The sequence below is a fragment of the Meriones unguiculatus genome, chromosome 2 (assembly GCF_030254825.1).
Source record: "Meriones unguiculatus strain TT.TT164.6M chromosome 2, Bangor_MerUng_6.1, whole genome shotgun sequence".
Classification (NCBI taxonomy): Eukaryota; Metazoa; Chordata; class Mammalia; order Rodentia; family Muridae; genus Meriones; species Meriones unguiculatus.
In genome coordinates this window covers 24368860-24391631 of record NC_083350.1, presented here as the reverse complement: position 1 = coordinate 24391631, position 22772 = coordinate 24368860, and the positions used below count along the sequence as shown (strand labels likewise).

The following is a 22772-nucleotide window of genomic DNA, read 5'->3' as shown; positions in this document are numbered from 1 at the left end:
TCATGTGAAGCAGCTCCTGAAAGCTGTCTCCCTGGAGCTCCCTGCCCAACTTCTAGGCAGTGCTGGCATTCCCCTCAGCAATATACTGTTTTTATGTAAGATCACAACCCTCTGAGGCAGTCTGAAGGAGCCCTCCGGGAGAGAATGTTTCAATTTGGAGAGAATAGTTTTTTTTTTTAAGCCAGCCTCACCGCTAAGATCAGAAATGACAATTTTTCTTAAGATTTGTTTTCTTTACATGGGTGTGCCTGCATGAGTCCATGTGTATGCACACACATGAAGGCAGCAGAACTCATTTGAGCCCTTGCAGCTGGAGTTACCGGCATTTGCAGAAGGGTGGGCCTGTTACCGCATCATCTCTCAAGCCCCCAGAAACACGGTTCTGTTTCAGGAAATTTAAAGATTTGACTACCTCGTTCTTCTTGTCTATAACATAACATAAACTGCAGATGTGACAAAGGCCTGCTTGTATATGGTGAGAAGCAATGACTCCTGTTTAGATGGCCCATAGGTATAAAGAAGGGAATCTAAAATATTTCTCTCTGTGTGTACCTTTTATTAAAGAGAAAAGCAATCTAAGTTTGATAAATTGTAAAAACACAAACACAAGACAGCAGAGTTCTGTGATATTCTCTTTCACAATTCTTCTTTTTCTTTTTTTTTTTTTTTTTTCCTCAGAAGGGATCTTGTGGCTCCTGTTGGGTCTCAAACCCTGGACAAATGGATGAAATGCCATTTAACATATAAAAGTGGACCTGGCCGCCAGATTCTCCCTGCATCCCTCAGTCCCTACCTGTTACAGGGTATGGCTGGCATACCCCACTCTCTACCCTAAACTTTTCCAGCCCAGGGGCTGGGCTTCCCTTCTGCCAACTGCCCTTCCCTACATAATCCAGCCAGTTTAGTTTCCTGATCTTTTCATCAACCCTCTTGGCTAGTCTCTTGGTTGGCAGCTGCTCTTCTTTCTCTCTTCCCCTCCCTCTCTCCTCTAATGGCTCAGGGTCATGCCCATTCTGGACTCTCTGATAACCTTTGGCTATGTTCTCCCACATATCTGTAATAAACTTTCTCTTGTCCTTCCTAGCACTATACAGACTGAATGGCTCTGAATTCCGAGGTTTCTGAGCAATGTGTCTTCAAAGAAAAGTCGTAACTAGGGGACACATTGCAAGGGAGGAAAGAGAGCGGGCGTTGGGGCTGTCGCTAGCACCTTTCCTTTTGATTTGTGGCGTGCACCGCAGATCGTCGATCACTAAGCTGGGGCAGGCCAGCTGTGTTTGCGGATCCTGTGAATCCTTGCCTCCTTTGGTGGAAATTCTAAGCACCCAGACAATACCAGACACTGGTGATTTCTTTTTAAAGGCAAAGAGCATGTTCTTCCTGTTTTCTTTTCTAACTCACCACTGCACTCAACATTTTAGGAACAAAAGGCTTCTTCTTCTTCTTCTTTTTTAAGACAGTGTCTCTCTATGTAACTCTGGGTGTCCTGAACTCACTATGCAGACCTAGCTGCACCTCGAACTCACAGAGATCCCCCTCAACCTCCCCAGTGCTGGGATTAAAGGCGTGCACCAACACGCCCGTCTCCTAGCAAAGGCTTCTTGAAGAAAAAAAAAAAAAAAGCAGAGTGACGAATTTCTTATTTAAAGAAGCCTCTTGCATTCCTGTACATCGAAGGATTAAATGAAGGGCTTGTTAGAGAAACTCCCTAACTGGAACGTGGGAAGACTCCTGCGGTGGCTAATAAGTCTCCATCGTTTGCCTATGTAAAGGACAAACTTAAACTTGAATTTGGTATTTCACGTTGTGACACACACACACACACACAAACGAGCTTTTATCAAAGAACTAGGCAGCCGGGTTTCAAGTGGGTGGGTGTGTACTCAGCGCGGGCGGGCGCAGAGTTGGTTTTGTTCCCAGTAGAGTTGACACCGGCAATGGCGACCGGCGGCCACACCGGGGCAGCCTCTCCTCGGCCTCTCCCGGCCAGGCCGATCGCTCGGGGGAACTGACGCTGTTAGCCAAGTCTGGCCTGCCACAGCTGCCAAGAATTTAAAGGGGGTCCAGAAACACCGTTAAGACGCCCTCTTTTAACGCTCTCGGAGATCCTGGGTTAAGAGAAAAAAAAAAAAAAGAGAGATAAAAATGGACACAGTGGTTTTGTTGTTGTTTGCACTGGGTCCTCACGGCCCCGCAAAGTCCGGCCCACCGGGTCCCCCGAGCAGAGGGAAGCGGGGCAAGCGGGAGGGTCAGCCCAGCAGGCCCAGCCCGCCCGGACGCGCCCCAGCTGTGCGCTCTGCGGCCGGTGACCCAGGAGGAGCGGGGGTGGGGTGGGCGTGGGGCGAACCACCCCCACCCCCGCGGCCCGCCCCCCAGCCCGGCCTGTGATTGGCTTGGGGGGCGCCAGTGCCCGCCCCGGAGAGCGGGAGGGTCCCCGCAGGCGCCGGGGCGGCGCAGGCGGGGCGGGGAGAGCGGGCCAGGCGGAGCAGGCGAGGGGCGGGCGCGCGGGTCCGGGGATCGCCGAGCGGGCTCGGTGGGGGGGAGGCCGGGAGAGCCATCGGCGGGGGCGGGAGCCCGGCGGGCTCAGCGCCGAGCGGGGAGTGCTCCGGGCCAGCCGCCGTCCGGCGCGCTCTCGGAGCCGCCGGTCCGCGCGTCCCCGCAGCCTTCCGGGAGGAAGCGGCGCCGCGGCCGGGTGCAGCACTCACCTGCCGGCCCTTCCCCGCCGGGCGGCGCGGAAGGATAGAGGGTCGCGGTCCCGCGACGCACTTCAGCCCGTCGCTGCGGCCAGGACCCCGTGTGCGCGGGGCGCCAGCTCCATGGCGACCGGGCTCGGGGAGCCGGTCTACGGACTTTCGGAAGAGGAGGTGAGTTCCTGCCCCGGGTTCTGCGGAGAGGGGACGGGGCCGCTCCTCTGGGAGCGTCCGGGAATCCTTCGATCCTGGCGCTCCCGGCCGCTGGGTGGCTTGGTCCTCCCTCTTCACCCCGGCGGTGCGCTTCTCCGCCCGGGGCTCTTGGGGTGGGCGGAGGCCGCGTGCGCCGCTGCCCCGCGGGTCCCTTTCCTCCGCCAGCCGCGTCTCACGGGGCTGTTGGGCAACTTTCCTGCTTATGCCCCTGCAGCCAGGAGTCCGTGACGTGTGTCACGTCTGGATCGATACTGGGGTATCTGCGTGGCGCAGACGGTCTGGGGGCTCCTGGGGAACCTAGTGGCATCCCCCCCACCCCCACCCCGGGACTTTTCTTGCTAGTAGGCGCTCGGCAGCGGGTGTGTGCAGATCCCGGCTAGAGTTAGGGGTTGGGGGGGGAGGGACACCCGGAGAGTTGCGTGCGGCCGCTCCTGGGTCTTGCAAAGTCTGGAGCTGGCATTGTGCGTTCCGGAGTCTCCTGTGGTGGTGTGTGGAGGTGATCCGGGTAGGAGGCAGGTGCTGCGGGAAACTTAGGGAGCGCTGGTAGCCCTGCCATTTCTCGCCCCGTCCAGAGGATTCTCCGGGGTGGGTGGAGAGAAGAAGGCTCCATTGATCTCTTTTATTAATAAAACGAATGAAACAAGCCACACCCCCAAACGGTCGGTTTGACTGGAGAGGGCTTTGTTTTTAAAAAACCTCGCTCGCTCATCGCGGTCCCCACTCCCCCTTTTGAAAAGATCCAGCTAAATCACGGTTCAGCCCTCACTCGACCAGCCATTCTCGACTCTTATTGGTGTGTTGCTCTGCCAAAAAGGGGGGTGGGAGGCCTGTCGCGGGCGCGGAGTGACAGGCAGGCTGGATGGAGCAGGTAGGAGTGGCTCGCCATCTGGCGGGGTGCGCGCCCAGGTCTGGCTCCCCTTTCGAGAGGTGAATTTACAACCCATGAAGCATTACTCAGCAGGGAGGTATTTCCTATCCTGGTTGTGCATTTCATGGAAAGTGGATGCCTGGAAATTTGGGCTTTCTCGATTTCTCTTCCTTGCGCTCTCTCCTTTCTTTCTGAGGTTCCCTCTTTCTCTGGTGATGGGGGTGGGGTTTAAAGAGAGTCTATTATCTGAAACAGGCACACGTTATGGCTTTGCTTTCAGCAGCTTCCCTACTGGTATGATGGATGGTGTGTGTGTGTGTGTGTGTGTGTTACCTAAGTGTGAAATGAAATGGGTGTCCGGTGTAGGCAGGGCACGTAGGGGTTGATTTTATTTTTTTGATGGTGCTAGATAGGCTTGATGGACTGCTTGTGATCAAAGAATGATCGCAATGCCAGTAATGTGTGATGTGTTTTTTGATTATTTGCCATGCTGTGTAGAATGAATTGTGTGTGTGTGCGTGCGTGCGTGCGTGCGTGCGTGTGTGTGTGTGTGTGTGCTTGTTACCTGGAGATGGGTAAAAGTGGAATTGTTTTGTTTACCCAGGGGATTCTCCTAGCTCCTCATCTGGAGCTGGAAGGCAGTCCCAGCTCTCAGTGGTGCTGAGATACTGACTTTCCTAAACAAAGAGCTTCCTGGGTGAGGTATCAAGGGAGATGAAGACAGCTGTGTTTCATCGTAGGGTCTCTTCATTTTTAAAAATAACATGATTATTTTTAAAAAGCTCCTTGAAAGAAGTATTTTGAGACTGTTTTGGAAAATGCATCTTCATAAAGGAATTCCTTCTGTCACCGTTGTGTGCGCGGCTTTGTTTGCACCGGCAGCCAGTGACAGAATGCACCTCGGGGCACATCTTGTTTGTCCGTGAGAATCACTGCCGGTCTTGACTGGTGTGAGGTGTGGAAGCGAAGAGCATGGACCCAGTGTGGGGGGGCTTGCCTGGGACTGTTCACTTCTGCCTGTTGTCAGAGGGACTGAATGGGGGAGAGCAAGAGGTGATGAAGACACTATCAATTGTGTATTGTCTTGCTACTGATGGTTCTGTTTAGTTACACACGCATCATACATGACACAAAACAAGCCGCATCTGCCGTCTTTTTTCCAGTTTTCTCTTACCGATAGAAAAACGAGTGCCGTCCTATTTCCAAGGTATTTGTTTGGTATGGGAGGTTTCTCTGTTCAGGAGGCCCTTTGAAGACGGACAGAATGCTTCCATAGAATATTAACAACAATTTGTTGAATTCACTTGTCTGTGGATTCTCCTGAATTAGTCTGTAAGCAAACAAATGGGAGTAATTGACAGGCTCTGAAAGTGGAATGCCCAAGCAAACGAAAGGCACGTGGGCTTGTCAAGTAGTGTTAAATAAGGTGCACTGGTGGGCTTCAAGTATCACAGGATGACACCCTTTAGCCGAAGACAGGAGTCGACTTGTACTCTCTCTGCAAGACAGGCACCATGCCCAGGGTTTTCTTGTAAGGAGATGCGTGCTTGTGTTTAGTAGTGGTAGAAAGCATTATTCGTTTGAAATGAACTTAGTCATGTCCCATCTTAGAGAACCGCTGAGTTCTCTACCGCTATCGGTCAAGCATGGTGCTCACCCAGAACCTAGCAGGATGACAGAGCAAACACCCTGTTGCTTGGGGCATCAGCCTGAGCTCTGGCTTGTGTACAGAATGAGAATGATTTATAGGTTTTCCTCCTATGGGTGTATTACTATGTAATTTTTGCTGTGCACTGCGGCTGAATTTCCTTGGGTGATTGATAATTCATATTCACTCTTATTTAAATCATGTCAGTTTCAGGAACCAAAATCGGGATTTGCCATCAGGAGTTTTGGTGTTGGAGGGATTAGCTAAGGAACAACAGTTCATATTCACGGCTGTGGATCAGATTTGGTTTTGAATCAGAACGGTTTGGACTAGTTTCTGCCTCTGGCTTGGGTCCTTGAAGGGCTCTTTTTTTGCTGGCTTGCTTATTTGTGGCCTTCTTTAGCCCATTTTGGCATGGCTTACTCATGAATACTATTGTTACTCTTTTGAAATCTTTCATTACACCTGAGATAAGTATCTTTATTTTTTATTGGATGACATATCAGGAGTTTGAATGATAGCCTTCTGAAGAGATTAGCTGTGGTATCCCAACACTTAGGAGGCAGAGGGAGGGATGGTGAACTGGAGGCGGCTTGGACTAAATGCCAACAGATGAACCACAAAACAAAAATCCACATCCGAAAACAAACAAAATGATAGGTGTGTCGCCTGACATACTTTTGGTGGCTAGAATGAGCAAACGGAGTAAAAATGAAGGTCAGGCTGACGGGAGATGGGACTTGGACGCATCTCTTATTCCGTACAAATAGGGTTTGCAGTGAGTACTAAGCCTTAACCATATGCTTCACTAAAAACTCTAAGGTATGCTGTTATTTCTGGCTGAGGGATGCAAGCTAAGAGAACTTCAATGAAAACATTCAGCGAGGGAGTAGGCCTGTTGCTGTTGTTTTTAAGGCATGCGGACAGATCTCTCTTTTCTTCCAAGCACCTTGAGAGGTTTTCATAGCTACAGGATTATTCACGATAGTGGAAACTAAGCTAATCATTGTGTGTGGCATATGAGCACTCCTTGGCCAAAGTTGACTGCTAGCCCTTGTCCGTGCAGCCTCCATACTGTGTTCAAGCTTGGGGAAACGATGAGAGACCTATCTCCTCTGGGTCATAGTCTTGCCTGGCAACAGTGAGTGGCTTCACCACGGTGAGCACTCTTCTCTATTGCCTTAGGGGTCTCTACTGACATATAAATAAGTATAAACTTGCCAGTGAATGCTTAAGGGTAACTTGGCCATAGATGGCGTATTGGTTTTAAGGGCATGGCCGTCTTAAGATGCATGATTATTTTATGTGCCACTAAGAAGGAAAAGTAATACTGCTGTCAGTGTAAGTCCTACTGTCAATTTTAGGAAGTATCTACTGAGTGGATGTTAAACTACGGAGTAAGGATGTTTCAGAACTGTTGAGTTCTAGGATTTAGAAAAACCTGTTAATTTACTGTTAAGTTGTCTGCTTCAGAATCCCTAATCCTCCCAGTCACGTCATTCCTACTGCGTGGATTGGCTGCAGCACAGTTGCTAACCATTGAGAAACTAAAACAGAGTGGGTATACAGAATGGCTTAACCTGCTGTTTTTGTTTGTTTGTTTGTTATATGTGATTTTTTTTTGTTTGTTTTTTATGCTAGAACTAGAAGCCAGGGCCTCGTCCCTAAGAAACAAGCCCTCACCCATTTTTGAGCCTCTCTGTAGTTTAAGCACTCTTTGCCAGTAGGCAGGAGGATGGCATGCTGGATGCTAACAAGGCTACATAGTAAGATCCTGGCGCAAGAAAAGAGTAACTTGGGCTGTTTCTAGTTATATCACACTGTTTTATTGTCAGGGTGCTTGGATTGTTTTATGACTGAAAAGCAGTTGCCTTAACTGAAGGAATAAAATAAATTTGTTGCATGTGATGAGAACAGAAGCCAAATGGGAATCCCGAGATGATAGAGATGATAGCAATCTCTTTATTGGGAGAACACGTACCTTGTGGGACTGGGGCATCTCTGAGACAGTGGGCCTGCCTTTTCCTGGGGAACCGTTTCTGAAAGTTCAACACAGGCTTGCTATGTGTCCAAAAGAAAAAGGAATGCCTTCAAGGAAGGAATTCTTGTGAACGGAGGAGATGTCACTGAGTTGTATACTGTAAATCGGTGAAATGGTTTGCATAGGAATTACATGTCATTAGAGCTGTTTAACGTTATGAATCATTTTAGAATGTAACAACGGCACATTTGACTTCCTGCAGATTGGAAGAACCTGTGTTCATTGCTCATTTAATCACCTTTCTGCCTTGTGCAGTGTTTCAAATAGCGTAATAAAAACAGGACATAATGCCCGAGGCCTTGGGTTGGATCCACGTCCCTGGGGAAAACCAAAACCAACAACTAAAATGCCGCATTATATGACAGAATGAAAGCATATTACTTTACCTTTAAAAACATTGTTTTGAGTTAAAAGATGAGCTGAACAGATTTTGTTGTTGTCCTTTTGGTTTTTTTGTTTTGTTTTTCTTTTTCTTTTTTTTTTTTTTTCCTTTTTTGAGACAGGGTTTCTTTGTGTAGTGCTGGCTGTCTTGGAACTCACGTTGTGGACCAGGGTGACCTCAGACTCAGAGATCTGCTTGCCTCTGCCTCCTAAATTCTGGGATTAAGGGGGAGAAACACCACCACTGGGCTAATTTGTTTTTCTTTTATTTGTTTTGTTTTTTGGTGAGTAGCAGTGCTGCGAAGGAGGAGAGGAATCCAGGAGGAGAAGGGGGAATCTCGCAAGTTTTGCGTTTGATGTTGCAGATGTTTGATTGGATGAACTTGTCATTCTGATTTCTTAAAAAGAGATGGGGGCGTGTCGAACCTCCTGCTGCCTCTCAGCTCCAGACCTGTCTCCAGCAGTTGAGACTGTGCATGTGTCACCACTCTTGGCCTTGAAGTATCTGTTAAGTGGGAAGACAGCAACCCTTTGACAGTCCACATTAAGGAGGATACAGGGATTAATTAACTAGCATAACTAACTAACCCAGCGTTGGGATTGGCGAAGGGTGTGGGGCGGGTAAACGGATTGTTACTTCTCTTGTTGCAGTTTTTCGCAGGCGGTAGCACACACAGACGCTGGCTTTCTGACTATAGGTGGCAATGTTTGCACTGTTTACTGTTCAGTGTTACTTTGGGCCCTGCTTGTTGGTATATTATGGAAATGAGAGCATAGTTTAGAGATAAAAATATAGAAACTAGATTTAGAAACCAATACTTTCTGTAAAAAAACCCAAACCGGTTATTTAATATAAACACTCAGAGGGCTGATTCTCAGTGGATACAGACAGCAGCAGGAACCGCCCATTTTCTGAGTGTTTTCAAGGTTGACCTTTTCAGGAGAGAGTCACAGGCTTTTAGATTTGGAGAGAGAAGTCCTCACAGCGGACCATGCAGAGGTCCTTTCTGCCCCAATCCTTTCTTGGATATGTAGAGATTGTTGGTGCTCCTGGTTGTGTTATGTGTACCTTCCTGTAATTTGTTGTCCCTGAGGAACTGTTTACTTAGTTCGAAACAGATTTTTTTTTTTCCCCTTAAAACAGGGTTACCTGTATCCAGGTCTAGGTACTAATTTACTGTGGAGTCCAGGAGAACTTTGAATTTCCATGCTCCTGCTGGATTGCAGGACTTACGTGATTCTGGAGATCAAACCCACTTAACAGTAACTTTTATTAGCCTGATGTAATTGTCTCAGGGGCTTACTGCCTCTGCCTGCTAATCTAGGCCCAGTCCTGGAAGTTTCTAGCCTCTACAATTTAATCTAGGCCTGGAATATTTTGAGTCTCTGAGATTTACTGCTGAATAAGATCACCCTTTCTAGCTCTTTCTGAACTCTGGATGGCTGGTCCAACTCAGTTGTCCTCGCTTAAACGCCTCTCCAAAATGACTGATTCGATCAGGTTTTTCTCAGGTTCTCACTAAATTGCTCTGTTTGGCTTCAGGCTAACTCTAGCAATCTGTTCTAATCTTTTGGCTCCTTCTCATTCTCTGGCTCATTCTGTCTTTACCTGTGTCTGGTTTGTTCTCTCTTCAACCTGTCTCTGTAAAACTCTCCCGGTAAAACAGCCTCTGAATTCCATGAACTGAGCTGCCACAACTCCAGTGCACTGCAGTCAACTCACCGACTGAACTGCCTGAACAGCGCTCAGAGACCTGCATGCCTCTCTCTCCTGAGTGCCAAGATTAAGGGTGTGCACCACCACTGCCTGGACCTAAGCTTTTCTTTACCCGAAACTCTCACAAACTTGTTCAGGCTGGCCTTGAACTCAGAGATCTGCTTGCCTCTGTCTCCTTGCATTAAAGGCGTGTCTGTATTCCAGCTGGGGTAGCCATGTGGCTGGATTAAAATTCCTCTACAGACCCCGTGCTTTGAGCATGCTAAGCAAGCACTCCGTCAATTTAGGTGCATCACCAGCTCCGCTAGAGATGATTGATTCCCAGTACATGCCTGTAGCTCAGGTCCTAGCTGAAGTTGGTCAGTGTACCTGTCTAGACTCTGGATAGTTGTACAGGTTTGCTCTGAATTCAAATGGCCCAACTGCTGACTGTTGCTTTAATGCCCGAAGGTGAGAAAAGCCACCGCCTTCACCCCCCACATATCTGGGTAACTAGTTTGAATTTGACACTTCAGTTGACTTTTTGTCCCTGACTGCAGAGCCCAGTATTGATTCAAAACTCACCAAGTGTAATGAATGTCAAGGCTCTCAGATTCCCTAAGCTCTCATCACATACAGTGTTTGGTGACTTGTTGGCAGACTGGCATCCTCAGAGAGTTTGTACTCTCTTTATGTCTTCTATTCTTCCCAGAGAAAAGGGCCTTTGAGAGATGTTTTCTTTTAGTTGAAAGAAGCTGTGATGTGCTGTCCATCTGGACTTGGAACATGAAAGGGCTCTTTGGGACAGTGGTCCCACAAAGAAGGACGCATATGCACTGTGGGAAATGTCCCGCTGTGGGTGTGAGCGGCATCCAACTAGCTCCTTGCTGCTTGGTCAGGGCTCTAGGTACTGGAGGTTTTCAGCAGGCTGAGGCCAGGTGGGAATGGTGCCTGAGTAGTTATGGCATGTTTCTGCTCCCTGTTGCCCAGCCAGAGGGCGTGTGCCCTGTTTGGTGGGGACCTGGATTGCAGTAACAAGATCTTGAGTACTACCCAGCTTTTGGTTGTGCCTTTACCTTCTAATTACATTCCTACTTCCATTTTGACTCAGGGCCTGCTCTGAGTCCTTAGGCTCCGTATGGGACCTGTCTTCTGTCTTTTTCTCGTGTGTGTGTGTGTGTGTGTGTTTGTGTGTGTGTGTGTGTGTGCGCGCGAGTGTGTGTGTGTGTGCGCGCGAGTGTGCGTGTGTGTGCGCGCAAGTGTGCGTGTGTGTGCATGTGTCTTAAATTGAGCCAGGCATGGTGGTGCACATCTGTGATCCCAGTACTTGGGGAGGCAGAGGCAGGTGGATTGCTGTGAGTTCAAGGCCAGCCTGGACGCCAAATCGAGTCTAGGATAGCCAAGGCTACACAGAGAAATTGAGAGAAGGGGGGGGCAGGGTCTCACTGTATCTTACTAGCTAAGACAAAGCTAGAATTAAGTGTCTTCCCACCTCAGCAGTCTGAGATCTGGGATTGCATATATGCACTGCTGTGCCTGGCTTACAATGTGTGTGTGTGTGTGTGTGTGTGTGTGTGTTTAAACATACTGTTAACTTACCCTCCTGTTGGTAAAAGACTGAGATTGTTTTAATAGCGATAAGTACAGCTGGAACCTGTGGCGGCTAGCACCTTCCTACCTGAAGGAGGTCATACTGAGTTGATCCAGTCAGTTGTACTTCTGTTTCAAATGAGTGGGTTTTTACTGTTGTAGTTTTTTTGTTTTGTTGTTGTTTTGAGACAGGGTTTCTTTGCATAAAAGTCCTGGTTGTTCTGGAACGTGTTAGACCAGCTGGCCTCAAACTCACAGAGATCTGCCTGCCTCTGCCTCCCAGATGCTGGGAATAAAGGTGTGCACCACCACTAGTAGGCTGCTAGTGAATGTTTAAAAATGACAAAGTTAAGCAGGTGTTTGGACCAGTCTCATGTTATTTGTTTATGTATTATGGGTGCTTTGCCTGTGGGTATGTATGTTCGCCACAAGCATGCCTGGTGTCTGCAGAGGCCAGAAGAGGACATTGGCTCCTCGGGGATTGAAGTTACAGATGGTCCTGAGCGTCACGGTGGGTGTTGGGAACTGAACCCGGTCATTTGTTAGAACCATCTCTAGCCCTTAGTTTTATATGCACAGTTTGGCATGTGCTTGAGAAACCACTGAGAAGTTCAAGGATTCTGAACTGAAGGATTTTTATGGAATGCGTTAGTTATATTTACTTCTGGATTTTTTTTGAGCTAAGAACTCAACCCAGGGCCTTTCTAGGTAAGTGTTCTCCCATGAAGCTCACTTCTCCATCCCTGTCTTGTCCTCTGATTTCCTTTCTCCTCCTTTCCACTCCCTTTGAGGCCCGTTTCCCAGTGCTGGGGGCCTAACCCATGGCCCCCTGGACAAGCACTCTCCATGTCCTCGGCTCCTGCCTTTTGTCTTCCTGACTCTGGCAGCGGTTCTCAGGGGTTGCGCATCAGATCTCCCTTTTTATCAGCTATTCACATTACGATTCAGAACTGTAGCCAGATCACAGTCATGAAGTAGCAATGAAAATAATCTTTCAGTTGGGGGTCACCACAACATGAGGAGCTGTATTAAACTGTCTCAGCATTAGGAAGGTTGAGAACCGCTGCTCTAGAGGGTACATGAGTCCGATGGCTCTTTGAGCTGACCTCTTCGTGTTGATTGTGGGCTCTAGGGTACCTTCTGTTGATTCTTGAGAAGCTGGTGTTTGGTATGGCTGCCTCTCAGTCATGTCATAGCTTCCAGCGTATATTAATCAAAGTGGACGCTTTGAGCTCCGGGTGAGAGCTTTTCCTGGCTTCCCTTCCAGAAGGCAGCTGAGAATAGTCCTGCAGTCAGGGGTGTGGGTAGGAGAATATTTACTAATATGGAGATGTCAGTAATAAAACACTTAGAGGTTTAAAAACTGGTACAGTAAAATTCTGTTGTGAAACAAATTTGTACGCAGAAAAATGAACTAGGTGGCAGTGGTGACACATGCTCTTAATCCCAGCACTCAGGGAGGCAGAGGCAGGAGGATCTCTGTGAGTTTGAGGCCAGCCTGCTCTACAAAGAGTCCAGGACAGCAGGGCTCTGTTACACAGGAAATACTGTCTCAAAAAACAACAACGAAAACACACAAGAAAAAAAAAAAAAAAGAAAAGAAAAATGGCCAGGGATGTCTCAGCAGCTTAGTGGCTGGCTAAATCTTAACTTTCAGCAAAGGAATTACAGATAATTAAAACCTGTTTTTGTATTTTGTTTTTATAACACTCTTTCTTTTTTTTTCTTTATAAGTTTAAAAATAAGGCCGAACTGTGGGATGATATAGTTCATAGGAACCTATTATGTGTTTTATGAATAACTGAAGAGAGGAACTTGAAGACTCTGAACACAAAAGTGATGATAGGGAGATGGAAATGACCCATCTCAGCACCTGTAATGTATGTGTGGCTGTAATCACATACTGTATTTGAATAACTGTGTCCATAAATGTATATGATGACTGCAGGCTAATCTCAGATGTAATGTTTAAGGAGTTCGAAATGGTCTTTACACACTGTATACAATCTTTATTATGCTCTACAAACCCCGTACATATAATTAAAACTGATAAATATGTAGAAGGAAAGTAGAAAGCACCTCCTTCTGCCCCCATGCCTGCCCTTCAAGGTTCGGGTGAAAAATGAAAGTACTTTGGTACGAATATGGATATGATATGATATTTGCTCAGTTGGACACGTGTTTATCAAGGCCCTGCCTTGTGCTTTTCACCAAGGTCATCCCATTGCCACTCTCCCCACCAGAGTGGGGGGTGGAAGGGTAAGCGGTTGGCTGGCCAATTGGATGTTTTTACAGATGTTTTATTTTCTCTACTGTGACACTTGATATTTGTGTTTCCATCCTTCTTCGAATGACAGTTGCATGAAAACAGTTTAATTCTAGTAGTGTTTTATGCTCTCTGAAAGTGTTTGCAGCGTTCTGTGAAGATTGTGGGCTGGGATCTGACTTGAATCTGTATTTCTGTTTTCTTAGGTTTGGAGTTACACCTCTTAACATAAATCTATTTCAGTGTATTTGCTAGCTTTATTTGAATTTCATTTTGGCTCTTGCTGTCCAGGCTGGCCTTGGAACTCAAAGGGCCAAAGCAATCCCCCTGCCTCAACCTCCAAAAAAACTGGGTCTTACATGCATCATGCAAAAAGTCTCCCACTGTTCTAAGGATATATGCATAGCCAAATTCTGCTCTCATGTAAATATCTAAACAAGCAGCCAGAAGCTCTTTATTTTGCCTTTCAGCTAATGCCCTTTAAGTGTTGGGTGTGACCTAAAGTGCATCCCTTCCCAAACAAAAGGGTGGGGCTGACAAATGCTGTGCTATTTCTAATCTAAGGCAAATCAGCGCCCTACCTCAGCTGAATAGTATTTCTGAGAGAGGATGCGTCTGCCTTCCAGTTGATGTGAGTTTAGTCTGGTCGTGGATTCCACGCGTGCCCCTCTCACAGGCCACAGTTGGCAGTGTCATAAACTTTTGGGGTTTGAGTTGGCCAGTCTCTGTCTGTATGTCGTGACACTTAAGCATGATGGCAGATTGTTGTAGCCATCGCCACTGGGACTGTAACAGCACTTGGCATATTCACCACTCATGTGTCATTTAGAGAACATGCTCCCTGCTCGGGTCTGGCAGCCCAGTGATGTCAGTAAGGGACTTGGGAACTCTCCCTGCTCTGCCATCTATAATCCTGCTCTTTTCAGAGGCCTTATTTATCTGAGGGTAGTAGCCACTGGCAGCCAGAAGCAGGCTCTTTGTATACTGCTTGGAGAGGAGAGAGAATGGCTTCCTGTGGCTTTCTTTTAAGATTAAGGACCTTTCATTTCCACAATTGTGCAGGAAGTATCTCTCTGTGTGTGCTCCTCTGGCCTACAGAGGCTTAGATCTGCTCATCCCTCAGCGAAATGTGCCAGGGAGGGCCTGGAACGGCTTTTATTGCCGTACTCCTGGAGCTTTGTTCAAGTCAACCAGGCTGCCCTATGGTCCACCCCTTTACTCATTCCCCATTCAAAACACCCTTGGTGGGCCTGGGAAGATGAATCTCTGTCTGTCTGTCTGTCTGTCTGTCTCTCACACACACACACCGAGTGGAGAGAGGAGGGAGAGAGAGGACAAGAATGAGAATGAAAATGAATATTTTGGCTACATGAAAAACACATGCTTTCCTTTGTCAAGGAACATACCCCAGATCCCTTAGTATTGCAAGGATCTGTGGGTGATAATGCTGACCAGTACTGTACTGCTTGTTGATTTTGGGGCCCAGGACAAGCGGCTAAGGTGCCTATTTAATATATCAAAATGCTCCTGGGCTCCAGGTTCTCCTAGCATCCCTCAGTCCCTACCTGTTACAGAGTATGGCTGGCATATCCTGCCCTCTACCCTGAACTTTTCAGCTTCCCCTTTTAGGCTTCCCCTTTCCAGAGGTTCTACTCTGTATAATGGAGACATTTCAGTTACCAGCTCAATCTCTTTCGCTCTCTGTGTCTCTCTCACTCTTTGCATTTCTCTCTCTCTGCATACATGCTCTCTCTTTCTCCCTCTGCTTTGCTCCTCTGCCTCCCTGTCTGCATGGCGGTTTCCCTAGCTCCATTCATTGGGACTGGTGGACTCGCCTGAGAGCTGGCCCCAATAAACCTGGCTTTATTCTTTTAATCCGGCTTACTTTGTCAGTGGCGAAAACACGTTACGTCTATCGTACCTGACAGTAGTTGTTTGTTTTTAAAATTTCTTGGTAACTCTTGACACGCTTATCCCTTTTGACTTACAGCCCATGTCAGTAAAGAAAGAACAGGATCCTAACCTAGTGAAAGTAAGATGGACACTGTCAGAGTTCCTGTCCTTGAGTCCAGTGTGGCATGAATCTGGGCTCTTGAGAGTGATCATCCTAGGTGAAAAGCACCAAGTGATGTTAGCTCTTTGGCTAAACTGGCTCTATGAGAATGTAGGTTTCAGGTGACTTTCTTAACAGCCCTTTTCTTGGGGACTCTGACCAGCAGCCAGAGCTCTTAATTCAGGTGAAGACTGTGCCCCTGAGGAGTTCTGGGTCTCAGCATCAGGTTCGTCTGCCCTGCTCCTCCGCACTGCTTTCTGCCTTGAGACAACTTTCAGATAACTTTAGAGGAAGAGATGGAATTTGGATTTCTGCTACAGGGGGAGTAGAAGCCACCTGCTTTCCTGCTGCATTTCATGAGTGGCTTCTTCCCGGCACTGTGCCTGAGTGGTGTCTTCTACCCTTTCCTGCACTCAGCTACAGCGGCTTTTGAAGGAATGTTTAAGTGGCTACAAAATAGAGCACAGAATTGACAGTGTTGACCACAGTTAAGCAGGCACGATGCTAAGTACGTTCACAGGGTTATACAGTCACTGACCCCATCCGTCCACGCAACTCAGCAGGTTGCAGAACTGAATGAGACACTTGGGCTCATGGGTCAAGAACTCTCTATTTTCAGGCATTCTAGCTTTGTTTGCAGCAGCTCATCTTTTCGATGCAAAAGGCTGTGAACTTCTTGCTCTTAAATGGGGTGTGTGCGCATTTGTGCGCCTGAGTGTCCATGTGTTGGGTTAGAGGCTGGCTTGCCGGAGTCAGCTTTCTGCTTGTCTTCAGCATGTGGGTCCTTAGGGATCGAGCTCCGGCTGTTGGGTTGGCAGGCGTGGCTTTGCTGAGTCATCTTCCGAGCCCACGCGGTTGTGATCTTCATGATAAGCAACAGCAATCCAGGTAAAGCAGAAAGGGAAGCCAGGCGTGGTGTGAATGCCTGCAATTCTGAAGACTGAGACAGGAGGATCTTGAATTCCAGTACAGGTTAAGTAGCAAGACCTTCAGTAAAGCAAAAGCCAAAACAAGCGTATTAAAACAACAACAACAACAACAAAAAGTTAGATAGGATTGGTTGGAGATTTCTGAGGAGCACAGAAGTGTCTGCCAAGTCCAGGAGAAAAATGAAGCGGGATGTGGTGGTGCATGCCTTCAATCCCAGCACTCAGGAGGCAGAGACAGGCGGATCTCTGTGAGTTTGAGGCCAGTCTGGTCTACAAAGCAAGTTCAGGACAGCCACGGCTACACAGGGAAACCCTCTCTTGAAAAACCAATAAATAAATAAGCAGATAAATAAATAAATAAATAAATAAATAGGAGGAAAAAAATGACTCCATAGGCACTTTGAATCTAAGCTGTGAAGATGAATCAAAAGTCAGGTGTCCACCTATGAATAGTGATCACTGTACTTAATTTTTAAGTAAAAATAAATGCCCTAGCAGCTGCAGTTGCAGTTTGGAAGGCTAACTGGTCTTGGTTGCCTTTGCTTCCTGACCATAGGTTCACTTCCTGGATGGACAAAGAGGTTTGCAAACTGTCTTAGGGTTTCTATTGTTTTCATGAAACACCATGACCAAAACGAAAGTTGGCTTATACTTCTGTAACTGCTGTCCATCATCAAAGGAAGCCGGGACAAGAAACCAAGCAAGGCAGGGACCTAGAGGCAGGAGCTGAAGCAGAGGCCATGGAGGGGTGCTGCTTACTGGCTTGCTTCTCTGGCTTCCTCAGCTTGCTTTCTTATAAAACCCAGGGCCACCAGCCCAGGAATAGTACCATCTACCAAGGGCTGGGCCGGCCTTCATCAGTCACTAATTAAGAAAATGCCCTACAGCTGGATCTTATGGGGCATCTTCTTCACTGAGGTCCCCTCTTTTCAGATAACCCTAGTTGGTTGTCAAGCTGATGTAAGACTTAGCCAGCATAGTCACCTCCTGCTGCTCTCTGCAGAACTGTCCATGTGCTAAGTGCTGATGTCATTATGTATTATGTGTCCTGTATTAGAGACATGAACTCACCGGTTGGCTAACATGGCAAATATAGTTAATAACAGCATGCTACATTTATTTGTTTTGTGTTTGTGTGCAGGTTCACCCATGCACAGGTGCACATGCACCTGTGCGCATAAAATATGTATTTTTATTCTTGAAAGTAGTAGGGTACATTCTAAGTGTTCTTACCACAAAAATATGTGAGGTAAACATGTATTGGTTAGCTCAATTTAGCCTAACTTATGCATATTTTATGTCATACACATAAAAATGTGATTTTGCCCATTAAAACAGAAAATTTTTAAATGAGCCAAAATATTTACAGTAGGGCTTTGAGGTAGGTACTGATATCTCATTTTGCAGTTGAGGAAACCAAGACACAAAGGGGTTAAAAATAACCAAAGTAGGAGGTGTCAGGGGCAGGACTTGAGCCAACAGGATCTTGGTTCTGGGAGTGGAAGCTTCAGGCTGTGTTGTGTCGGGAAGTTCTCCAGGACTGAGGAGTGGTCTGGAGGCCAGGCTGTGAGGTCAGCCCTGTGGTCTTAGCCGTAAGTGACTGGGACTTGACTGCCCCACGTACAGTGAGGGGCCTGCTGAGGCATAATCTTTGGGGATGGAGCTCAGTGGTACAAGCATGTGCCTACCTCCAGTGTGGATGGATACATAAACAAATCAATACAGTCAATAAAGCTTAACCATGGAGCCCCAGGGAGAGTGGATTTAAGTCGGACAGCCATAGGAGGTCTCAGAGGTGTCTTGGCTGAATGGAGATGATGACAGTGGAAATTAAGGAGGAATGAGGACAGAGGAGACTTGGAGATGTACACCCTATTAGATTTGGTTACTGTCTGTTAGGTAAGAAAGAGGAGTCTAGAATAATTCCCAGGTTTCTTAATTTCAGAAGACTGGGAGGGGGGAAGGTTTACTAAGGACCTTCTGCTGCGGTTCTGACCTAGGAGCCTCTCTTAGTTCTTGCTGTGAAGAGACACCATGACCACGGCAACTCTTACAAAATTGGGGCTGACTTACAGTGTCAGAGGTTTAGTCCATTATCATCATGGCAGGAAGCACAGCAGTGTCTAGGCAGACATCGTGCTGGAGAAGGAGCTGAGAGTTCTACATCTTGGTCTGAAGGCAACAGAGGGAGACTGCACCACACTGGGCATAGCTTGAGCATATATGACCACAAAGCCCGCCCCCCACAGTGACACACTTCCTCCAACAAGGCCACACCTCCTAATAGTGCCATTTCCTATGAGCCAAACACTCAACCACATGAGTCTATTAAGGGCCGTTCATGTTCAAACCACTACAGGGCCCAATTGCTTTGTTCCTTCTAGGCAATGCCAAAGAGGCATTTGTGACTGCCACAGCCAGCCTGGAAGGTGCTACAGCATCTGGTAGGTGGAGGCTAAGGTTCCTGCTCAGCATTGTACATGACATTTTCTATGACAGCTTTCTGGCCTCCAATGCCAATAGTGCAAAGACCAAGAAACACCCTTTCTACTTTGTGCACATTTTTCATGGTTAGTCTAATCAATCCACAAATGGGTTGTGGAGATCATACTATTTATTTTTATTGTTGTCTTTTGGTTTGAAAACTGAGGCATAGAGAGGATGATGGGCCCAAAACCATGTACTTAGGAAGTACGCAGAGCAGACTTTAAAGTTGGGGCTTTGTGAAAACCTAAGCCAAATCTAACAGGGTATGTCTCCTACATACCCCGTCCCCCCATCCCTCCTTTTCTTCCTTTATCATCAGCACCCTTCAGCCAGGAAAACTCTGACCTCCTGGGCTTGTCTGTCTCAAATGGCCCCATCCTTCTCTCTGCCTCACAGCCATGGAAGGAGGGCTCACGCTGGGTTGCGGACCGCTTTTGAGTAGTTGCTCGTTTCGTACTGGAGGTGGCAGGAAGGAAGGTGGGCTATTTATAGTCAGCTCTGCAGTGGATCGAATTTTCCAATCCCCGAGGACTTTCCGTGGTAGTCAGAGAAATATAATTTAGTTGTCAGCCTTCTTCTGCTGCGGGCTTACGATGAGAACGTGTACCGTCGTTATCACTGAGGTAGGATGAAGTGAAAAACACGCAGTTGAGGTCCCAGTACTCCCCTGCGGCTGTGAAGTGTCGCCAGGCATCCGCGCTAATGGCTGTGCCTTTCAGAAGCCGGGAGATGAAAAAGGGGGAACTCGAAAGACCTTCTGGATTGAGAGGTAGTGGAGCTAGCAAGCACAGGTTGATCTGAGGAGGCCCTGGAGTCCGTCCATGTGAACCTGCCCAGTCCTAACAATTACCATGTCGTTCTGGGCCACGTTTCGGATGTAGGCCCCTCCTACATGCAGGTCGCCTCCCTTGGTGACTCATCATTATTAGGGCTCCCGGGACAGAGGTGACATAGCTGAGCCCTTTGTATCTCATCAGTATTTTCAGTTATATGTGTCTTTTTAAATGTTTGTTTTCAGAAAAAGTTTAAAAAAATTTTTTTTTTAATTTAAGTGTACACAGTGTACACGTTTGTACACAGACGTGCACAAAAAACTGACATATGAAGGTCAGAAAATCACTTTTGGCAGTCAGTTCTTTCTACAGTACTGTGACCCAGGGCCAAACTCAGGTCATTATCTTGGGTAGTGCATATAAGCTCAAGCAGGCACATATACATAAACAGAAATAAAAAAAATAATTCTAAGGAAAATTTTGGCTTATGTTTTTAATTTAAAGTGTCAGTTTTGGGTGAAACCTCCAAGCTGAGTCTATCTAATTGCCTGCTGCTTCCTGCGTTCAGTGCGGTCTTGATTCTCACGGAAGTCATACCTGCTGGGTAGGGGACTCCTAATTGGTAGTAGAGAGTTTTGGATAACTGAGAGACTGTTATGCCACCGTGACATGTCAGATATGGCCGGCCCCAGGAGCTTAGTCTCAACTAGACTGTCATTGACATCTAAGACGCCCTGTGCACTCTTGAGTGATCGTGCCCAAACCTAGCCTTTGCATGTAAAGGTAGCTTAAGACTGAAAATTCCCTGGGCGAACAGACATGCTTCATTTACTTGCTTATTTTCCCATTCCTTAGCAACATTTCTTCCCCTTGCCACGGCTAGATAACCTTAATCATGTCCCAAGTAGTAAATGCTTCTGCTGTGTGTGTGTGTGTGTGTGTTTTAAGGCAAACAACAACCAGTGAGCAGCTGTTCGGTGTGTCCAGGAGTTGGAGACCACACTTTAAGTTAGCCGTAGCTCTGTCACAATTGCCTCACGATATTCCTTTCTCTGTTTCTTTCCCTTAGCTAAGAATAACAATAAAATAAGGAATGACATTTATTTGTGGAGAGCTAGGCTGCATATGGCCCTCCAGGTGAGCGCTGCCATTCAGGACAGCTTTTGGGGGAGCCTGTATTTACTCTGAGTGGGGTGACCATGGGCCAGTGCGTTTCTCTGTATTCCTCACCTGGTCAGTACCGTCACATCAGTTAGATGAGACCCATTACTTTACAGTAGCGTCTTAATAATGTGGTCTTCCCCCAGGTAGACACTGATTAGCTTTAAAGCTGGTTCTAGAAACTGAATTTATCCCCTGGGATGGCACGCAGGCCCACTCTTCACTGCCGTGGCTATAACGGGATGCAGGCCTCCATGGTGACAGCCCCAGATGAGATGGCCCAAGTAGGTATTAGCTGATGACCTCCAGTTGATATGAGTATGGAATTCAAAGGTAGCTGTCAAGGCTCAGAAGATCTCATGGTGTTTAAACACTATTCAATAGGAGAGAGCCTACACTTGGGAAAACCCTCATCTTCGACCCCCATCTGCACCAGGGAAGAAACTTATTACATTTTACGCTGTAGAACAGTGAATGAGGAGCAATTATTGGTCGATTTCCATACAGTACATGGTTTCTTCTTTTTCTCTGTTATCACTTCATTTACATGTTTATTGATATCATATTTTTGACACTCCCTCCCTCCCCTGAGTGTGCGTGTGTGTATCAATCTTTTTCTGAAGCCTCCATTTTCAGAGTTACACAGATTATCATTGAATTCAGTGTGCTAGGAAATTAAAAACTAAAATTTCTTGCTGAATGTGGAGCTTGTTTGTAGTTGAGCTCATATTTGTAACAAACTATAGAAATGACCCCTGAAAGTATAGTCTTTGAGCTAGTATTTGTAAACCTTGATCTTGCGCACATTTAAAGTGGCATTTAAAGTCTCCCCCCTACTCTAATGTGTTTTTAGAAGTACTACTGTTCTTAAAAAAATAAATAAATAAAAATTAAGGCCCAGATTCTTAAAGCGAAGTTAAATGTGATTTAGTTTTGGTCAAGAAAGAATAATACGATAGAACAAGTGAAAAGTATAAGAAAATGTAGCTTCACAGAAGCAAATGGGTGTGTCTTGCTAGTTTTTCTTAGTTGTCTTTAAAAAATGTTTTTTTGGGTCTGGAGAGATGGCTGAACAACTAAGAGCACTGGCTGCTCTGCCAGAGGACCCAGGATCAATTTCCAGCACCGACATGGCAGCTCCCAACTGTCTATAAGTCTAGTCCCAAGAGACCCAGTGTTCTCTTCTCATCACCAAAGGTGTTAGGCGCACATGTGGTGCACAGACATCCATGCAGGCAAAACTCCCGTACACATAGAATAATAGTATAATAATCATTTCAGCAATTTGTTCTTTTACAATTCTATTTATTTTATATGCCCCCACACACATATCCTCTCTCCTCCCCTTTCTATCTCTGTTAAATCCCTTCTTCTTTCCAACAGTTCCTCCTATCCTTTCATGTCTTTGTTTGTATGACCCACTGTATTTAGCTAGGGCACGGGTGGTTTGTGTTTTAGTCAGTTTGGCAGTGTGTAGTTTCAGTGTAAACATGTGCTGTGGCTTGGAAATGGTTTGTCCCTCAGCAGTCCCTTGCTAGAGGCTTGGTCTTCACGTGATGATATTGAAAGGTGGAAGGGAATTGTTGGGGATCCAGGCCTTGCTGAATGTTCTAGGTCAGTTAGTGCTGTGTCCTTGAAAGGGATTAAAGTATTTCTCCCTGGACCCTGGCAAATTCTAGAGAGAGGAATGTTGGAAAAACTTGAGCCTTAGTCAGTGCATCTCTGGCTTCCTACGCTGTTTGTTTGTTTGTTTGTTTGTTTGTTGTCTTTTGAGGGGGACCCTCACCAGTCTTTGTGCCACACTGTTTACATTTTTTCACCACCCAAACTGGAAGGTACATAAATCTCTTCTTTATAAAGTTATCTGCTCTCCTGTGTTTCAGAACAGTGATGAAAAACTGACTAATAAGAGAGGTCTAGATCAAAGTCCAAATTTCCGTATCCTCTTTATGGATGTTTGAATCTAGTTTTGCAGA

At 46.7% G+C, this 22772-nt stretch overlaps 1 protein-coding gene and 1 long non-coding RNA gene across 4 annotated transcripts in view; one reads left to right on the top strand and one right to left on the bottom strand.

Moving 5' to 3' along the window:
• Positions 1–629: 629 nt before the first annotated feature.
• On the bottom strand, positions 630–2845 carry LOC132652288 (uncharacterized). The gene is made up of 2 exons (XR_009589772.1): positions 2706–2845; positions 630–2108 (listed from the first exon to the last, which is right to left on the bottom strand). It is a non-coding gene; the product is annotated as an uncharacterized LOC132652288 (long non-coding RNA).
• The window catches only part of Nedd4l (NEDD4 like E3 ubiquitin protein ligase), a 317780-nt gene continuing 297739 nt past the window's right edge, over positions 2732–22772 (top strand). For all 3 annotated transcript variants that reach the window (XM_060377163.1, XM_060377162.1, XM_060377161.1), the window contains exon 1: positions 2732–2864. In XM_060377163.1, coding sequence (XP_060233146.1) covers positions 2817–2864 — 48 coding nt within the window. In that variant the 5' untranslated portion in view covers positions 2732–2816. The remainder of the gene's footprint in view (positions 2865–22772) is intronic.